Source organism: Primulina eburnea, chromosome 5, assembly GCF_022965805.1.
Source record: "Primulina eburnea isolate SZY01 chromosome 5, ASM2296580v1, whole genome shotgun sequence".
In the NCBI taxonomy this organism is placed as follows: domain Eukaryota; kingdom Viridiplantae; phylum Streptophyta; class Magnoliopsida; order Lamiales; family Gesneriaceae; genus Primulina; species Primulina eburnea.
In genome coordinates this window covers 27,864,561-27,881,723 of record NC_133105.1, presented here as the reverse complement: position 1 = coordinate 27,881,723, position 17,163 = coordinate 27,864,561, and the positions used below count along the sequence as shown (strand labels likewise).

The following is a 17,163-nucleotide window of genomic DNA, read 5'->3' as shown; positions in this document are numbered from 1 at the left end:
GTAACTGATCAAACAAGTCGTCGATGCGAGGCAAAGGATACTTGTTCTTCACTGTTGCCTTGTTCAACTGCCTATAATCAATACACAGTCGCATCGAACCATCTTTCTTTCGAATGAAAAGCACCGGAGCACCCCAAGGAGATACACTGGGTCTGATATATCCCTTGGACAAAAGATACTCCAACTGTGCTTTCAACTCTTTCAGCTCTATCGGCGCCATCCTATACGGAGCTCTCGAAATAAGAACACTGCCTGGCACAAGATCTATGCTAAAATCTACCTCTCGAAACGGAGGCAACCCTGGAATCTCATCAGGAAAAACATCTGCAAACTCGCAAACCACTGGCAAATCTGCCAATGCTGGGCTCGACTTCAGTAGGTCTACTGAATATACGAGAAAGCCCTCTGCTCCTCTCTGAAGCAATCTACTCATAGTCAGAGCAGATACTAAGGGAATCCGAGATCTGGAACCCTTGCCGTAGAATTTCCACTCATCTGTCATCTCGGGTCTGAATCTGACAATCTTGTGGAAACAATCTACAGTGGCCCTGTACTTAGTCATTATGTCTATACCAACTATACAATCAAAATCAGCTAAACCAAGTACTACACAATCAAGATCAATCTCATGCCCCTCAAACTGAAGCATACAGTGTCGAACAGTAGTCACAGATATCAAACCACTTCCCAACGGAGAAGCTATAGACACTACTGTAGACATCGACTCAACAGGCAATGAATGTCTCAATGCAAAATGTTCAGATATGAATGTATGAGATGCCCCTGTGTCTATCAACACATATACAGGATAACCGCAAAGAAAACAGTTACCTGCAATGACGTCATCTGGAGCCTCCTGCGCCTGCTCCTCTGTCAGGGAAAAGACACGTGCCTGCTGTCTGGGAGGCTGACTCACCGTCTGACTACCTCCTGGTCTTTGCTGGGTCTGTGTGGATGGTGGCTAAAAGGAGTGTACAGAGGATGCCTGTCTCTCCATCTGTGGCACTGGTGCTGATGACCCTGTACTCTGGAATCGTTGTGCACCTCTCTGAGGACAAACTCTGGCGAAGTGTCCCTGTTGCCTACAGATGTTGCAGCGTCCCATAACTCCTTGACACTGCTCCGTTGCATGTCGTCCTCCACACAAGCTACAATATACGCCACTGTAATCTAAACCCTGACCTTTCTGTCGAGATCCACTCGAACTCGATGAACTACTCCCGGACTTCTTAAACTGTCTGCCCTTAGCCTTCAGAAATTCCTTCTTGCCACTACCACTAGATCCACTATCGAAACGAGGAGGAGGTGGTGGAAACTTTACGGTAGTAGGCTGTGGCGGTCTCTGCCCTTGAACACCGTAGGAAGCCCCTCGCTGCCTGATCAAGCCAGCATCTGCTCCCTTCGCTCGGTTCAATGCCTCTGAAAAAGGACTAGGCCGGCCCGTGTTCACCAAGGTAAAGACATCGGGGTTCAGCCCATTGATGAACTGATCGGCCACTGCCTCGTCGTTCCCGGCCACATGCGGTGCAAATCGTAACAATGCAGAAAATTTAGCCACATACTCCTCGATGTTCCACTGTCCCTGCTTCAAACTCGCAAATTCAGCTCCTTTATCTTTTCGGTAGGAAACGGGAAAGAAGCGCTGATAGAACTCATCTTTGAAGACTTTCCATGTGATATCAATGCCTCGGTGCTCCAAGGCTCTCTTCGTAGTCAACCACCAGCTCTTGGCAACCTCTTGCATCTGATGCCCTATCAACTTCACACGTCGCTCATCAGTATATGCCAAAGACTCAAACAGCATCTCGATATCATCAAGCCAGCTCTCACACTCTACTGCACTCTCTGTGCCCTTTAGAGTAGGCGGATGGAAAGGCTGAAATCTCTTCAATAAGGTCTCCATCGGTGTAGCGGTGACATCCATCTGTGCACCTGATGTGCTACCCTGCTCTGGCTGTGGTATACGTCTAGGCGGCATAGATCTGATTATCAAACTGATTAGTACACAATCAATATCATCTATCTCAGCCCCCCTCTGATCATAGACTCTGATCGAGAATCGGTTCTGATTCAAGCTTGAAATGCTGTAAATCAATTCAGATAATACAACACAACATATAATAGAGAAAGCAATAAATCATGCTAGCATCTCAAAAGCAAGGAAGATGACTCGATCTACCCCGCTCATTCTATTCTATCTCAGTCTACAGAACCTACTGCTCTGATACCACCTGTTGTGGGGACCCGGGCTCTAACTCAATTCTTTTAGGATTTAATTGGATCTTTGTTCGAAAATGTGTGTCAAAAATTTGCTTTTAATTTTAACATTAACTCAAATGTAAGTCAAAGCATAACATTGTCTTTATAAGAAATAACCAACATAATGTACATACATGTCTGTCGAGTACAACCATACACTAGTGTTTACATACCAACTACAAACATAGGTGATACAAATCTAAATAGAAAACACTAGAAATCTTTCATGCCCGAGATCTCCACGCTATCATCAACCTCTCATCTAGCTCGTGACCCAGATCCTGCCCCACCTGTTGCCATGCACACATACAGACACGACAACAGCCGGATAACTCCGGTGAGAACATATCCCAGTATAAAACATGGATGCATGCAATGTAATAATCATGTACAAAAGCATAGCATATATCAAGTAACATGAATGAAAATCTAAACATGTAGGAGAATACAAATCTGTATTCAACATGTAAATCTTGACTCGACTCATTTCTAGGGATCCCGGTGTGAATAAGATGGTCTGTCACCTACCCAACCACTCGGGGCGACGGTACGTCTTATTCCTAGACTTCGGTCAACTCTGTATCGAGGGTCTGCACATAGAGTAAATCTACTCCTATGCGTCGATACACCGAAACATCTAGTTTTGGCCAATCTGCCAATATCTCCTATCTCAGGACTCGAATATAAATCAATAAACAAGACATTACATAATCAAACGTAATAACAATCTAGTATGTGATTTAGGGAAACTCGTATCAAATCTGAATCGAGTTGTGCAATCCCGAGACCACATGAATTATACCTTTCTTGTCGAATAGTCGGTGTCGTAGTCGAAGTCTCGAATACCAAGTAGTCAATACAAATCTGAAATAGCATAATAAATGTGCACTCTATCAATATACATCTCAATGTACAATTCTGTAATCGCTTTCAATGTAATTCAACGGCGTAACGGCGTAGTCTCGCGATACCGATAACTCAATCTCAACATAACAATAATCGATTAACCTCAATCAATTCAACATCAATAGCACAATCATTTCAACACTGAAAATCTGCATAATCTCTCATAATACATCCTGGAATTTCGAAACAACGTCATACGGTATCTGAAAATCAATCCGGTAACGTTTCTACGATGCTCATAATATCAAGAACACATATTATAACTCAAATCTGAATTCTTCCAACACACAAATATCGAAACATGCTGAAAATAACTGAAACTTACATCTTCTTGTAGTCTTCAAAGATAGGAGTTCAAATCTATGCTTGGATTTAAATTTGGAGGTATAAATCTTTCACAATACCAATTCTAATATGAAAAGCTTGAGGGAAAGCTTGTTCTCGGTTCTGCTGATGAAGAATGAAGAGAAATGAAGACAGCTCAACTCATATATATTGCATGAAATCTCATACGTGTCTTCTTAAAACATTAACACATTTCAGGCGGCGCTCGGGCGGTAAGAATGTACCGCTCGGGCGCGGCAGTTTCTGTCCAACACTTTCCGAATGATACTTTGGCGCTCGGGCGGTCAAAATGTACCGCTCGGCCAAAATATTCTCCGGGATTGGGTGGGCTCTTGCACTCACCCTATTGGTGCTTTTCTTTGGTCCTCTCATATTCCCTGGAGGGCATCTTCGTCAGGATTTCACATACATATATATACATACTGGTTTCGCACTTTGGCCGAATGTTATGGTCGCTCTGGATGACATGTCTCAGTGCTTTTATTGTCCAGAGCTCCATTCATGTTGGGCTTTACATGATCTATATTTTTGCGGTGTGTTTGTGATGCGATTCTTCAAACACGAAAAGCAAACGCGCCCAAAATCCGAGTCACGCCCTCGATTCGATGGAATAAAGAAACGGTGGTGTTTTCTCGATCTTTGAAACAAGTAATGGATAGGTGTGATAATCGCCTCTAGATCACGCGGTCTAGCAACAATTAATCAACAAGAGATACAATCGCGTTTCAAGAGAACCTCCAAAGAACCCGCCCTTGGCAACCCTCGTGAAAATCATCGACAAACGCCACAAAAGATAAATCTTTTGATAAGTTTGATTTGATACAACGCAAAAGTTATAACGAAACTTAAGCTTGTGTGGAGAGAATTCTCAAAGGAATTTTCATAAACTCAATAATGAACAAAAGTTAAAAGTTTACAATGACTAAAAATTAGTCTATATATTGATACCGAATCACAAAGATATGAAATCTAGTTACCTAACTAATTAAAACTCTAAATTAGGAAAAAAATATTCTCGCCAAAACATATAGGACACGGACCCCGTGTATGCCTCCTGATGAGGGTCCGTGTACACTCGGCCAAAATATTCTCCGGGAAACAAAGGACACGGACCCCGTGTAGAGGTCCGGAGCAGGGTCGTGTAGACTCGGGAGTTCTCCTTCTCGACTGTACTGGGCACGGACCCCGTGTGCAGGTCCGTGCTCGGGTCCGTGCAGCCTCGGGTCTTTTGAACAATGCTTGAATAATGTCCTATGGCTTTTCCCACTCACTCCCATGCATCAAGAGACCTACTTCCTTGCTCATCAATCCTTGTAGGGCCTCTTTGAACTTCCTTAGCCGTCCTTTGAACGCCATGCCCGGCCAGATTCACATCATTTTGTTCCCTGGGATGCAACATCCTCGCAGCTTGTTGGTTCGGGGTTCTATTCACATTAGGGCTTTTGACTTGGGCTGGATCGCGGTCTCCATTTTGTTTTTTGTTTGCATTTGCACAGTGACTTTCCAGCCGGACACTATTTTATTCATGGGTTCTTGTACAGTAGGAAGAATCTTGGTTTTGACATATTGGACTTACCAGGGTGATGGCTACTCTAGTCAGCTATCTTATCAGATTAGTGTCGTTTTGACAGATTGGATTTACCAGGGTGATGGCTATGGGATGAGAGTTTCTGCTTGGCTTCTGTTTTCATCTCGCAGTCATCATTTTGTCTTCCTCAGCATGTGTGGTCATTAGCGCTTCTTGTGTTTGTTTATTTTTTGGCGCTCATTAGTAGTATTCTAGGGTTAGTTTTGCTTTTGTATTTACTTCCCTAGATTGCTTTGTTTTTACGTTTCTACAGCTTTAGCCTTTTTGAGGAGGTTTTGGTCTTATCCACCTCCTCTTTTAGGTTTTTATTCTGTATTATGTTACTATTTATTTTGTGGATATATAGAGGTAGGGGTCTGCCTAACCCCCCGCATCCGATGGTGTTTTCCGGGAAAAAAAAAACCCTAAACCCTAAACCCTTCGCCCCCAAAAAAATTTTCTCTGAAAAAACACACAGTAAAAGGTGCGAAAAAACACACTAAAATTCGACGCTATTCACGCCTCTTTGCCGCCATGCTTCTGCCGCCGGATCTCGGCCGGCGACTACCACCATCAGAACCGCCTCATAACGGCGACCCATTCACCCAAAAATCAGCTGCATTGGAGTCCGGTAACCCATCTTATTTTCTGATAAAAAATGCCCAAAATCCGTCCACTTCTTCGCCGTCGGCGTTCTCAGATCCCTCCGGCGCCGACCACCCATCATCAGACTCGCCTCGAGCAGACGAGTCGATTGGTTCCAGTCTCACACTCAACGATTTCGTAGATCAACCCGAATCGCTGCTCAAAGTCTCGCCTTTACTGTTCACGCGATCGCCGGAAGTTATTTCTTCGATTTCGGCTGATTCAAGCAACCTCGGTTCAATCAAAGCCATGATCTGTGATGCCCATGCACAGATGATTCAGACGGTACCAGTTTCACCTCCATCGTCGTTCACCACCGATGACAATTTCAGATCTGAGATTTCCGCGTCGGACGCAAGTTTTCCGTCCCACTCTTCATGGTTTTTCGGCGCCGTTCTGGCGTATTTCTTCAATTACTCTGGCCCAGCTCTTCTTCCAGTCATGGGTAGGATTCTTCCAGGTTCAATTTTAGGTTTCCGACCACCGGTCGGAAACCCCCAATTTCTAGGGCAAAATCGAATTTCCTCAACTTCTTTGGTTCAACCGACCCCTCTTATTCTCGGTTCTAGTGGATTGAAGACCGGTTCTGTGATATCCTCGCCATCTCCGATCTTAGGTAATCTCCGGTGGTCAACTCGGCGGTCAACTCGGTCGGGTCAACTCGGTCGGGTCAACTCAGCGAGTTGACTCGGCAGTATTCAAAACTGGTTCAGCCTCTAAATATGATCCTCGGGCGACGAATACGTTTCCGGTGTCATTTAGGGATGCTCTTGCTCCTACTTCGCCTCGCTCGGGGAAGAATGGCTTTGGAGATGTCGTGAATGCTATGGATGAAATGCCCCTGCCGACTCTTAAGAATGGGAAACCGGGTATTTTATTCTCGGATGAGGTAATGTCTTCTCTGACCGAGCCTTTTAAGTTTTCTTTAGTTGGAAAAATTTCTGGTAATAGATCCTTAGTCCCAAATTCGGAAATTTCTGCGGCTTTTGCTCGTTTGGGATTGAAGCGATCTTTTGATTTGAGGTTCTTGCCTCGAGGTTTTCTGATCATTTCACTTCATTGTGAGGAGGATTATGCGTTCTTTTGGACGCGTGGGCAGATGATGGTGGGACCTCTCGGGATCCGTTTCTCCAAATGGACCCCGGAATTCAATCTTCAGGAAGAATCTCCCATCGCCCCTGTTTGGGTGCGTCTCCCGGGTTGCCCATTCACCTGTTTAACAAGAAAAGTCTTTTTGCCCTTGCCAAGATCTTGGGCAACCCGGTGAAAATGGATGATTTTACTGCTGATTCATCTCGGAGCGCTTTTACTCGAGTCTGTGTGGAATTGAATGTGTTGGAACCACCTGTTAAGCAAATTTGGGTGGGCTGGGGTGATCATACCCAGGAGAATGATGTTGTTTATGAGAAAATCCCTGGGTATTGCCTGGATTGCAAGATGTTGGGTCATTCGACCAACGTTTGCTACTCCCATGGGAAAAATCCAAAACTTGCTCGATCCAAGCCTGCTGATCGAGGCCCTCCACAGCCGGAGGCCCCTCATGCTCTGGCACCATCTGCGGGTGTTGCCCCTGTTATTGTCTTGGGCCCACAGCCCCGGCTTCATGTCAATGGCCATGGTCCCCGACGTACACAGAGACGGAGGCCTGTTCGTCAGGCTCTCCCGAGGGATGATCCTCTTGCTTCGAACTCTTTTGGAGTTCTTTCTCATTTACAGGAGACAGAGTTAGGCTCTGAGGAGCTAGGATTAGGTGGTACTGATCCCTCTGTCAGTTTGAGTTCTTATCAGGAGGCCCCTATTTCTGACCGCCCTGAGGTCATGGTGACTGAAGACGATGAGAGTGTTCTTTATGTCGATTGCGTGGATGCAATTGGTTCTTCCCGCCCGGATGTGGTGACTGTGTTTACCACTGCGGAGGTTTGTCTTGAAAATCATAGCAGTCACTCGGTCCCATCCTTTCCTGCATCCCCTGCTGATGCTACTTCTATGCTGGATGAGTTGATTGCTCGACAGGGATCTCCCATTCTTGAGATGATTCCCAGTCACATGTCGGCTGGGGACCCTGATCAGGACTTTGATCAACAGTCTGTGTCTAGAGTCAGCTGTGGGTCTGAGTGTAGTATCCTGGACACTGATATGTCCAATACCAGAAAACGAACTCAGGATGATGGTCGGCGATCGCGTAAAAAGCGATCGGATCCTTTTCCCACCTGTTCCCCATGAATTGCTTAATCTGGAATATCCGGGGACTCCGGGGTTCGGAGTCCCAGCAGAGGCTTCATGCCTTTGTGAAGGAGAAACAGATTAAGGTTTTGGCTGTTTTGGAGCACATGATTGATCTGGATCCGAGATACATGACTCACCGTTTGGGGTTTTCTGGAGTCATCTCTAATCTCTCTGGTCATATCTGGGTATTTTTTGCCGCTGATGTGCGGGTGGAGTGTGTTTTTGATCATGCTCAGTTCCTCCACATCAGAGACTCTGCCTCTTTTTTGCCAACAGAGATATTTTGTTCTTTTGTCTATGCTAGTTGTGATTATGTTCAGCGTAGGGATCTTTGGGATTCTTTGCTTTTGGTTAAGCCTGTATTGGGTCCCTGGCTGGTTGACGGTGACTTTAATGTCGTCAGGGATGCGTCTGAGTGTTTGGGCTCCCGTGGTGGTATGTTGCTACTTATGGACGAGTTAAACACTTTTATTTTAGATTCTTGGCTGATAGATGCTAGTTTTGAGGGGTCTTCGTTTACTTGGACGAATAAGACCATTTGGAAGCAGTTGAACAGGGTCTTTGTTTCTGTTGATTGGGACGATCATTTCAGCTCGCTTCAGGTTGAACTTCTCGCTCGTCCTGTTTCGGATCACTGTCCGCTTTTGGTTACCGCTCCTGTTTTTGCCCGTGGGCCGAGCTCGTTTCGCTTCCAGCGTATGTGGGTTAGGCACCATGGTTTTTTGCAGACTGTGAGGCTTAATTGGAATCTGCCTTGCAGTCTGAGCGGTATGCCTCGGCTTTTTGCCAAGATGAAGCGCCTCAAGCATCACCTCCGGTGGTAGAATCGGGATGTTTTTGGTAACATCTTCAATAGACTCACCGAGGCTGAGAGGACTGTTCGTTCAGCCGAAGCTGTCTGTGAAGCCGATCCTTCTGATATGAATTGGACTTCTCTGTCTGATCGCAACGAGGATCTGGCCCGTATCACTGCCATGGAGGCGGATTTTTGGAAACAGAAAGGGGCTTGTCACTGGCTTGAGGATGGTGAGCGGAACACCAGACTCTTCCATAATATGGTGAGGAAAAAGCGCGTGGAGAATAAAATTTTTTGCATCTGGGAAAATGGGGTTTGCCTGACGTCTCATGATCTGATTCAGCAGTTGGGAGCCTTGTTTTTCCAGGATCTTCTTACCGGGAAGCACTCTGCGCTCGACTGCCCTGATTTTTCGGGTTTTCCCTCGGTCATATCTGCTGTGGAGAATGATGGTATTGCTGCGACTCCCTCTTTGGCGGAGGTCCGCGCGACCGTCTTTTCCATTCACCCTAATAGCGTTGCTGGCCCTGATGGTTTCTCTTCGGCATTCTTTCAGCATTGCTGGGAGATTGTCCATCAGGATGTTTTTGGTGCTGTCCTGGATTTTTTCCAGGGTTCGCCTTTGCCTCAAAGTTTTACCGCCACCACGATTACTCTGATTCCCAAAGTTGAGGGTGCACGTGCTTGGTCGGACTTCCGTCCGATCAGTCTGTGCAATGTCACGAACAAGATCATGTCGAAGCTGTTGTACTCTCGGCTGAGGGATGTGGTGGAGAGACTTGTTTCTCCGAACAGAGTGGCATCATTCCGGGCCGGATGATCTCTGATAATATTCTCCTTGCCCAGGAGCTCACTCACAGTATTACTCTCCCCACTCGTGGTGGTAATGTCATCTTGAAGTTGGATATGGCCAAGGACTATGATAGGGTCCAGTGGACTTTTTTTTTTGACGTTTTGAGACATTTTGGTTTTTCAGAGCGGGTTGTGGCTTTGGTCTCGGCCTGTATTTCCCATTGTCATTTCTCCGTGAAAATCAATGGTTCTCTCTCGGGGTTTTTTGGTTCTACCAGAGGCCTCCGGCAGGGAGACCCATTGTCTCCCCTTCTCTTCATTTTGGGGGCGGAGTATCTTTCTCGTGGCCTTGACCGCCTCTACCTGCAGCATCCTGTGCTTAGGTATCGTTCTGATTGTGATATTTTGATTTCCCATCTGGCTTACGCTGATGATGTCATTATTTTTTCCAATGGTGGGTCTCGTGGTATGCAGCGCCTTGTAGATTTTCTGCATCACTACGAGAACTGTTTGGGGCAGCGTGTGAATGCTGCCAAGAGTTCTTTGATTTTGCCTCCGAGGTACTCTGGGTGCCTCCGATCCCGGCTTTTGCGCATCACCGGGTTCGCCGAGGGTCATCTGCCCCTCAAGTACCTCGGAGTTCCCCTTTATCGGGGTAATCGGAGATGCTCCCTTTTTTAAACCCATCCTACAGTCTGTTCGTAGGAAGTTAGAGGGTTGGGAGACTCGGACCCTCTCCCCGGGTAGCCTCATGACCCTGATATGCAGCGTGCTCCTCTCCTTGCCGATTTATCTGTTTCAGGTGGTTCAGCCACCTCTGGCAGTCATGGAGAGGCTTGAGCTGGCCTTCAATGCCTTCTTCTAGGGGTCGAGACCCTTGGAAAAGAAGTGGCATTGGGCCCGGTGGTCCCGGGCATGCCTCCCCGTGCTTGAGGGGGGCCTTGGATTCCGCAGATTGAAAGATCTCGTGGAATGTTTTTGTATAAAATTGTGGTTCAGATTTCGGCAGGGCTCTTCTCTTTGGGCGAGATTCCTTTTTCGGAATTGTTGCCGGCTGGATGCTCCTGCCTGTGTCCCCGCCCGTGGTTCTATATCCCCCATTTGACGTCGTCTCCTCAGGATCCGCCCTCGCGCGGAGCCTGGCATTCGCTAGCGAGCTGGACTCGGAGATGTATCCTTTTGGGATGACACTTGGTTCGGGGACGTTCCTTTGTCCTCCCGGTGTGTGGACCGTGGGGGCCGTGATGTCCGGGTATCTCATTTTTTGTCTGAGGGGTCCTGGGATTTTGATCGCCTTTGTGCGGTAGTTGCTCCTTCGGTTGCCGAGGAGATTGTTTTGATTCCTGATCTTTTGGGAGAGCCTGACCTGGCACGCCGGATCAATAGCTCTGATGGTTCTTTTTCAGCGAGATCTGCTTGGGAGCTGATCCGTCAGCGTGCTCCGTCTTCTGATATCTTCTGCCCGTGTTGGGGGAGGTGGTTGAGTGTCGTTCTTCCTCTGGAGATTCTGGCATCAGTGGCTCCCAGTTGATGAGGTACTCCAGCACCGGGGTTTTGCGTTAGCTTCGAGATGTCAGTGTTGTGATATGTATGAGACATTCACACACAAATTCCTTCGCAGCCCGGTAGCTCGGTCTATATGGCGTTTCTTTGGCGTCGTTTTTCGGGTCCGTATTCCCAACACTGAGGATTTCAGTTTGTTCTTTTGTGCGTGGAAGAGGGACTTGGTCTGGTCCCAGGGGGTCATGTCCGGGAGTTTCTCCCCTGCATTGTTCTGTGGTTCCTCTAGACGGCGCGGAATGATGCTAAGCACCGTCATCTCCACGTCTCTGGGAGAAGGTTAAATACCAGATTTTGTCTTACCTACGTCTCGCCCACTCTGCGCATACTGTCAAGCCCAAACATTGGCTGGGTGTGTTTCATGTGGCGAGATCGATGGGTATTTCGGTTGCTCTCCACATATTACATAGGACGGTGATTGTTCGCTAGCTGCGAACGCCGTCCGGGTGCTTCAAGCTTAATCTGGATGAGAGCTCGCGTGGTATATCTGGGGAATCTGCTGCTGGTGGCATTGTTCGGGATGATTCCGGGAGGGTTGTGCTCTCATTCAGCGAGTTCATTGGAGCTGGGTCTTCTCTCCGGGCTGAGCTTTGGGCGGTTTGGAGGGGTCTTCTCCTTTGTTCCAATCATTCTTTTTTCCCTCTTTGGATCGAGCTTGATTCTCTGACTTCTATTCAGCTCATTCGTTCCCGGCGATGTTGCTGGAGTCTTGATCACATTGTATCCAGGATTCTGGTCCTTTTGAGGTGGCGGTCTGTTCATATTTCGCATATATTCCGGGAGGGTAATTCGGTGGCTGATGCCTTGGCGGCGAGGGCCCATACCCTTAGGCACTTTACCTTTGAGTTAGGTCCTTCCCTACCTAGGTACATTTCCATACTTGCTCACTCGGATACCTCCGGGATTCCCTACCTGAGATATATATGTTTTTAGCTGTTTGCAGCCCATCCCTTCACTTGGATCCATTTCTTCTGTCTTTCTATATGTATATGTATATTTTTTCTTTGCAGGTACTGTTATTTAGGGGGGTTTTTCTTTTCCCCCGTTTTTCCAGTCTGGTGTGAGTGCGTTCTGACACTCGCACACTACATGTTTGGTCTCCTCAGGATTGGGTGAGCTCTCGCACTCACCCTATTGGTGCTTTTCTTTGGTCCTCTCATATTCCCTGGAGGGCGTCTTCGTCAGGATTTTACATTCATATATATACATACTTGTTTCGCACGTTGGTCGAATGTTATGGTTTCTCTGGATGACATGTCTCAGTGCTTATATTGGCCAGAGCTACATTCATGTTGGGTTTTACAGGATCTATAATTTTGCGGTGTGTGTTTGTTCCCCTGGACACAATCTCCTTGCAGCTTGTTCTTCAGGGTTCTATTCACATTAGGGTTTTTGACTTGGGCTGGATCGCGGTCTCCATTTTGTGTTTTGACTGCATTTGCACAGTGGTTTTCCAGCCGGACAGTATTTTGTTCATGGGTTCTTGTACAGTTGGCAGAATCCTGATTTTCACAGTTTGGACTTCCCTGGGTGATGGCTATGGGAGAGAGTTTCTACATGGCTTCTGTTTTCATCTCGCAGTTATGATTTTGTCTTCCTCAGCATGTGGTCATTAGCGCTGCTTGTCTTTGTTTAGTTTTTGGCGCACATTATTAGTATCCTAGGGTTAGTTTTTGCTTTTGTATTTACTTCCCTAGATTGCTTTGTTTTTACGTTTCTACTGCTGTAGCCTTTTGAGGAGTTTCTGGTTTTATTCACCTCCTCTTTTAGGTGTTTTTTTATGTATTATGTTACTGTTGATTTTGTGGATATATACAGGTAGGAGTCTGCCTAACCCCCCCGCATCAGGCGGTGTTTTCCGGGAAAAAAAAAACCCTAAACCCTTAACCCTAAACCAACCAAAAACCGAAAAAAAGCTCTCAAGACAAAATTTCCAAATATAACTCCAATTTGACACTATTCACGTCCTCACCGCCGCCATGTCACCGCCGACGGATTCCGGCCGGCAACCACCTCCATCAGAACCGCTTCCCCTCGCCGACCAACATACTAAAATTTCAGACCCATCGGACTCCGGAAACTGCTCCAATTTTCCGATCGTATCTGCGTCTATTTTTCTTTCTTCTTCGCCGCGGCTGCCGCTGCTCTTCCCGGCACCGGGGGTACCTCTCCTGAATCGGTTTTTTACCAGCTTTCCAATGCTACCCATGCGCGACCGTATCATCAACCACAGCTGCTGTTCTCTTCAATTTCTTTCTCGGCGGCACTGTTCATGAATGCACCGACTGGTTTTCTTCAATTTCCGGCCTCCTCCGGCAACCTCGTTGCAAATGGAAACCCGATCTTGAATCCCCTCAACCAGACGATCACTTTGCCTCTAGTTTCAGCCCCAACGCCGTTCGTATGCGACGGCAATTTCAGATCTACGATTTTCAGTCACTGTTCAAAGGTCGCGACGGCTTCTTTGCTCAATTCCTCCGGTGTCGCTTCTCCGTTTCTCAATTCCTCCATAGCATTTACTCCCCCTGTCATGGGCAACATCTCGGTCCCTTCAATTCCAAGTAATTGCTCGGAAATCGGAAACGCCCAAATTCAGATTTCCTCCCTTTTTCCGGCAATTGTTTTCCCCGAGTTCATCCCTCCACCGCCCGGTTCTTTTGGTATGTATTCCGGTTTCTTGTTCACGGCATCGTCGCCGGCCCACGGTGGTACCCCGCTTGGTAACGTCCGAGTCAACTCGGAAAAGTCACTCAGCCGAGTGCAGCGTTTCAACTCGGCAGTCAACAATGGTGCTTCTGCGGTCAACGTAGGCCCGAAAGTGGTTGTTACACCTCATGTGTCTTTTAAGGATGTTTTGGCTCCCCCGTCTCCTCGTACGATGAAGAATAGCTTTGATGATGTTCTCAATTCGATGGAGGAGATGCTCGAGCCATCTTTTTTGGAGGGTAAACCGAGTATTCTATTCTCGGATAAGGTAATTTCATCCCTTATTGAGCCATTTAAATTTGCTTTGGTGGGAAAAATTTCTGGGAATCGGTCTGTGGTCCCCAATTCGATGATTTCTGTTGCTTTTGGCAAAGTGGGTTTGGTCAGACCGTTCCAATTGAAGTTTTTACCACGGGGTTTCTTGGTCATTACTCTATCTTGTGAAGAGGATTACGCACGTCTTTGGGCGCGTGGTAATATGATGGTTGGCTCTCTTGGTATCCGTTTTTCTAATGGACACCAGAATTCAAGTTTCAGGCGGAGTCGCCAGTTGCCCCAGTTTGGACTAGACTTCTGGAATTACCCTTGCATTTATATGAAAAAAAAGTCTTTGCGCTATTGCCAAGCTCTTGGGTAAGCCTATCAAAGTTGATGACCACACAGCTGAGGTGTCTCGTGGGGCCTATGCTCGTGTGTGTGTGTCGAAATTAATGTGTTGGAGCCTCCTGTCATGCACATTTGGGTGGGATGGGCAGATCACACTCAAGAGATTGAGGTGGCGTATGAGAGGATCCCGACCTATTGCACTGATTGCAAAATGCTGGGACATGCGACGAGTGTTTGTTACTCACATGGCAAGAATCCCCGGCCGATCCGGGCTAAGTCTTTTGGTCCAGTCCCTCCGTCACAGACGGCTGCTTCGGGTCAGTCACCCCAGGAGGGTGTCTTTTCTGGTGATGTCCAGGGACCTCAGGATCCCATTGCTGAGACTTTTGTTGGTCCTAAGCGTCATAGAAGGAGACGGCCAGCGCGACGTGTTCCATCGACTGCTGTTCCCCCTCCAGGGTAGACTCCTTCACAGTCGAAGAGTACTTCGAATGCTTTTGATGTCCTTTCTCCTTGGCAGAAGGAGGCGCAGCTTTTTGATTCTAGTGCGTTAGTTGGTTCCACTTTTGAGTCTGGGTAGGGATGTCAATTTACTCCGAACCTGTTGGAGGATCCGACACCCGACCCGAATAGAAGAGGTATGGAGGGATTTTCAGACACGATTAAATAATTGGGTAATCGGGTATGGGGATTTTCGGGTTCGGGTATGGAGGCGGGTTTGATATAATCCGAACCACACCCGACCCGAATGCCCGTTTAAATTAATATACATATAAATATATATATATATATATATATGTATGTATATATATATAGTAATTATACTTATTTATATTAAAGATTCATCTTCTCAAATCCAAGTAAATCGGTACTTTTTCTTTTCTCTTCCCTTTCACTTTCACTTTTAAGTTTCAAGGTTTTACCGCTCTTTTATTTTTCATTCAATTTCTCATCTTCTCCACTTTTAAGTTTATTCCATGTTTGACTTCAAAAATTGAAAAATATCTTTTTTCACAAGGTTTGTGAAATTAAAGCTTCATTTCTCAAGTGGACCACATCTCCTAACAAGGTAATTTCTTCCATGACTGAAAGGTTGCTTTCCAAATTTGAGAAGTATTGTTGTGATATTCATGGAGTTATGGGAATAGCTACTATTTAGATCCAAGATATAAGACAAAATTGGTTGAGTATTGTTTCAAAAGAACACCTGGAGAGATTGGTTTTAAAGAACCTGTTAGAAAGAATAAAAAGATGTGTTATAATTTGGTTGACAATTATACAAATAATAATGGTTATGCCAGTGTTGAACAAAGATCAACAGAGACTAGATTGAATACAGGTACTGATGATTTTTTCGATGGTTTCGATATAGAAGTAGCACTTGAGTGTGATGTTTACACTGATATGAAGACTGAGCTAGATCATTATTTGGAAGACAAAGTGTTGCCTAGAAAAGTTGATTTTGACATATTGGAGTTTTGGAAGACCAATGGAATCAAATATCCCACTTTGATGAGGATGGCACGAGATCTGCTTGTCATTCCAATATCAACGGTGGCTTGAGAATCAACATTTAGTACTGGTGGAAAATTGGTGAGTTTCTAAAGAAGCAGGCTTCATCCAAAAACCATAGAAGCGTTGATGTGCACTAAAAGTTGGTTATTGAATGAGAAACAAGGTAATATAAATTGTATTTTTAGTTTTTATTGTTTTTGAACAAAAATATTATTAATTTACAATATACAGTAATGATTTTTTCTTTGAATTTTGTAGCTACAAGTTCACAAGAAACGGAAGCATATTACTCTTCAGTTGAATTTGATGAGGATACTATTGATGTTGATGTTGTAAGTTTTGAATACAATTTAATTTTGTTAAATTTGACATTGAAAATAAATTGTTGGGTCAATTATTTATGTTGTTCTTCATCATTTTGCAAGACACTACAATTTCAAGTGATGAAGACATGTACGAATAGTTCGAAGATAAACCGATCTAGTTTGATTTTGGGTTGATAATATTTACATATGATTAAACTAGGGGTAGCCATAGATGATTAATCAATTGAATTATGAATTTTTTGATATGATGTACATTCTACTATATTTTTTTTGAATTGCGTACTTTTGTTCAACTAATATAAAATATTTTTAATATTTTGTTATTTTTTCTATAAAATTTATTTTGCAAATTTTTATCATTAATAATTTTTCTTATTGTTCATTTAAATAATTTTTTAAATATTCATAACTTCATTGAAACAATTTAAATTTGAAAAAATTCATTTGTATATGATAATAGGGTATTTGGGTAGGGTATGTGTATCCGATAATCCGATGGGTATGGAGATGGTGATGAAATTCAATACCCGATGGGTATGGGGATGGGTATGAGGATGAATTTAATAAATGGGTATGGGGATGGATGTATGAAATCCAACCCATACCCTACCCATTGTCATCCCTAAGTCTGGGCCCTGCTTTGGGGATGTGGGTGTTGATATCACCGGGGGTCCTCCTTTGGAGCATGCTCCATCTGGGGTATGGATACTGTAGGTTTGAGTTCACCCACCGTTGTTGTTTCCCCGTTGGCATTAGGTGGTGTGTCAGCCCAATCTGGGGCTAATGATTTGGAGGAGGAGGATGTCATTCTTTTTGTTGATTGTGCGGAGGTCTTGGGTTCTCCGCATGCTGGTATTGACACGATGTTTACTGAACCCGTGATTTGTTTGGAGAATCGTAGTTGTCACTCGATC

At 45.4% G+C, this 17,163-nt stretch overlaps 1 protein-coding gene across 1 annotated transcript; it reads left to right on the top strand.

Moving 5' to 3' along the window:
- The first annotated feature begins 7,941 nt into the window (after positions 1–7,941).
- On the top strand, positions 7,942–8,772 carry LOC140831476 (uncharacterized). Its single transcript, XM_073195232.1, has one exon. The coding sequence runs from the start codon at positions 7,942–7,944 to the stop codon at positions 8,770–8,772; it is 831 nt and encodes a 276-aa protein (XP_073051333.1).
- The last annotated feature ends 8,391 nt before the right edge of the window (positions 8,773–17,163 follow it).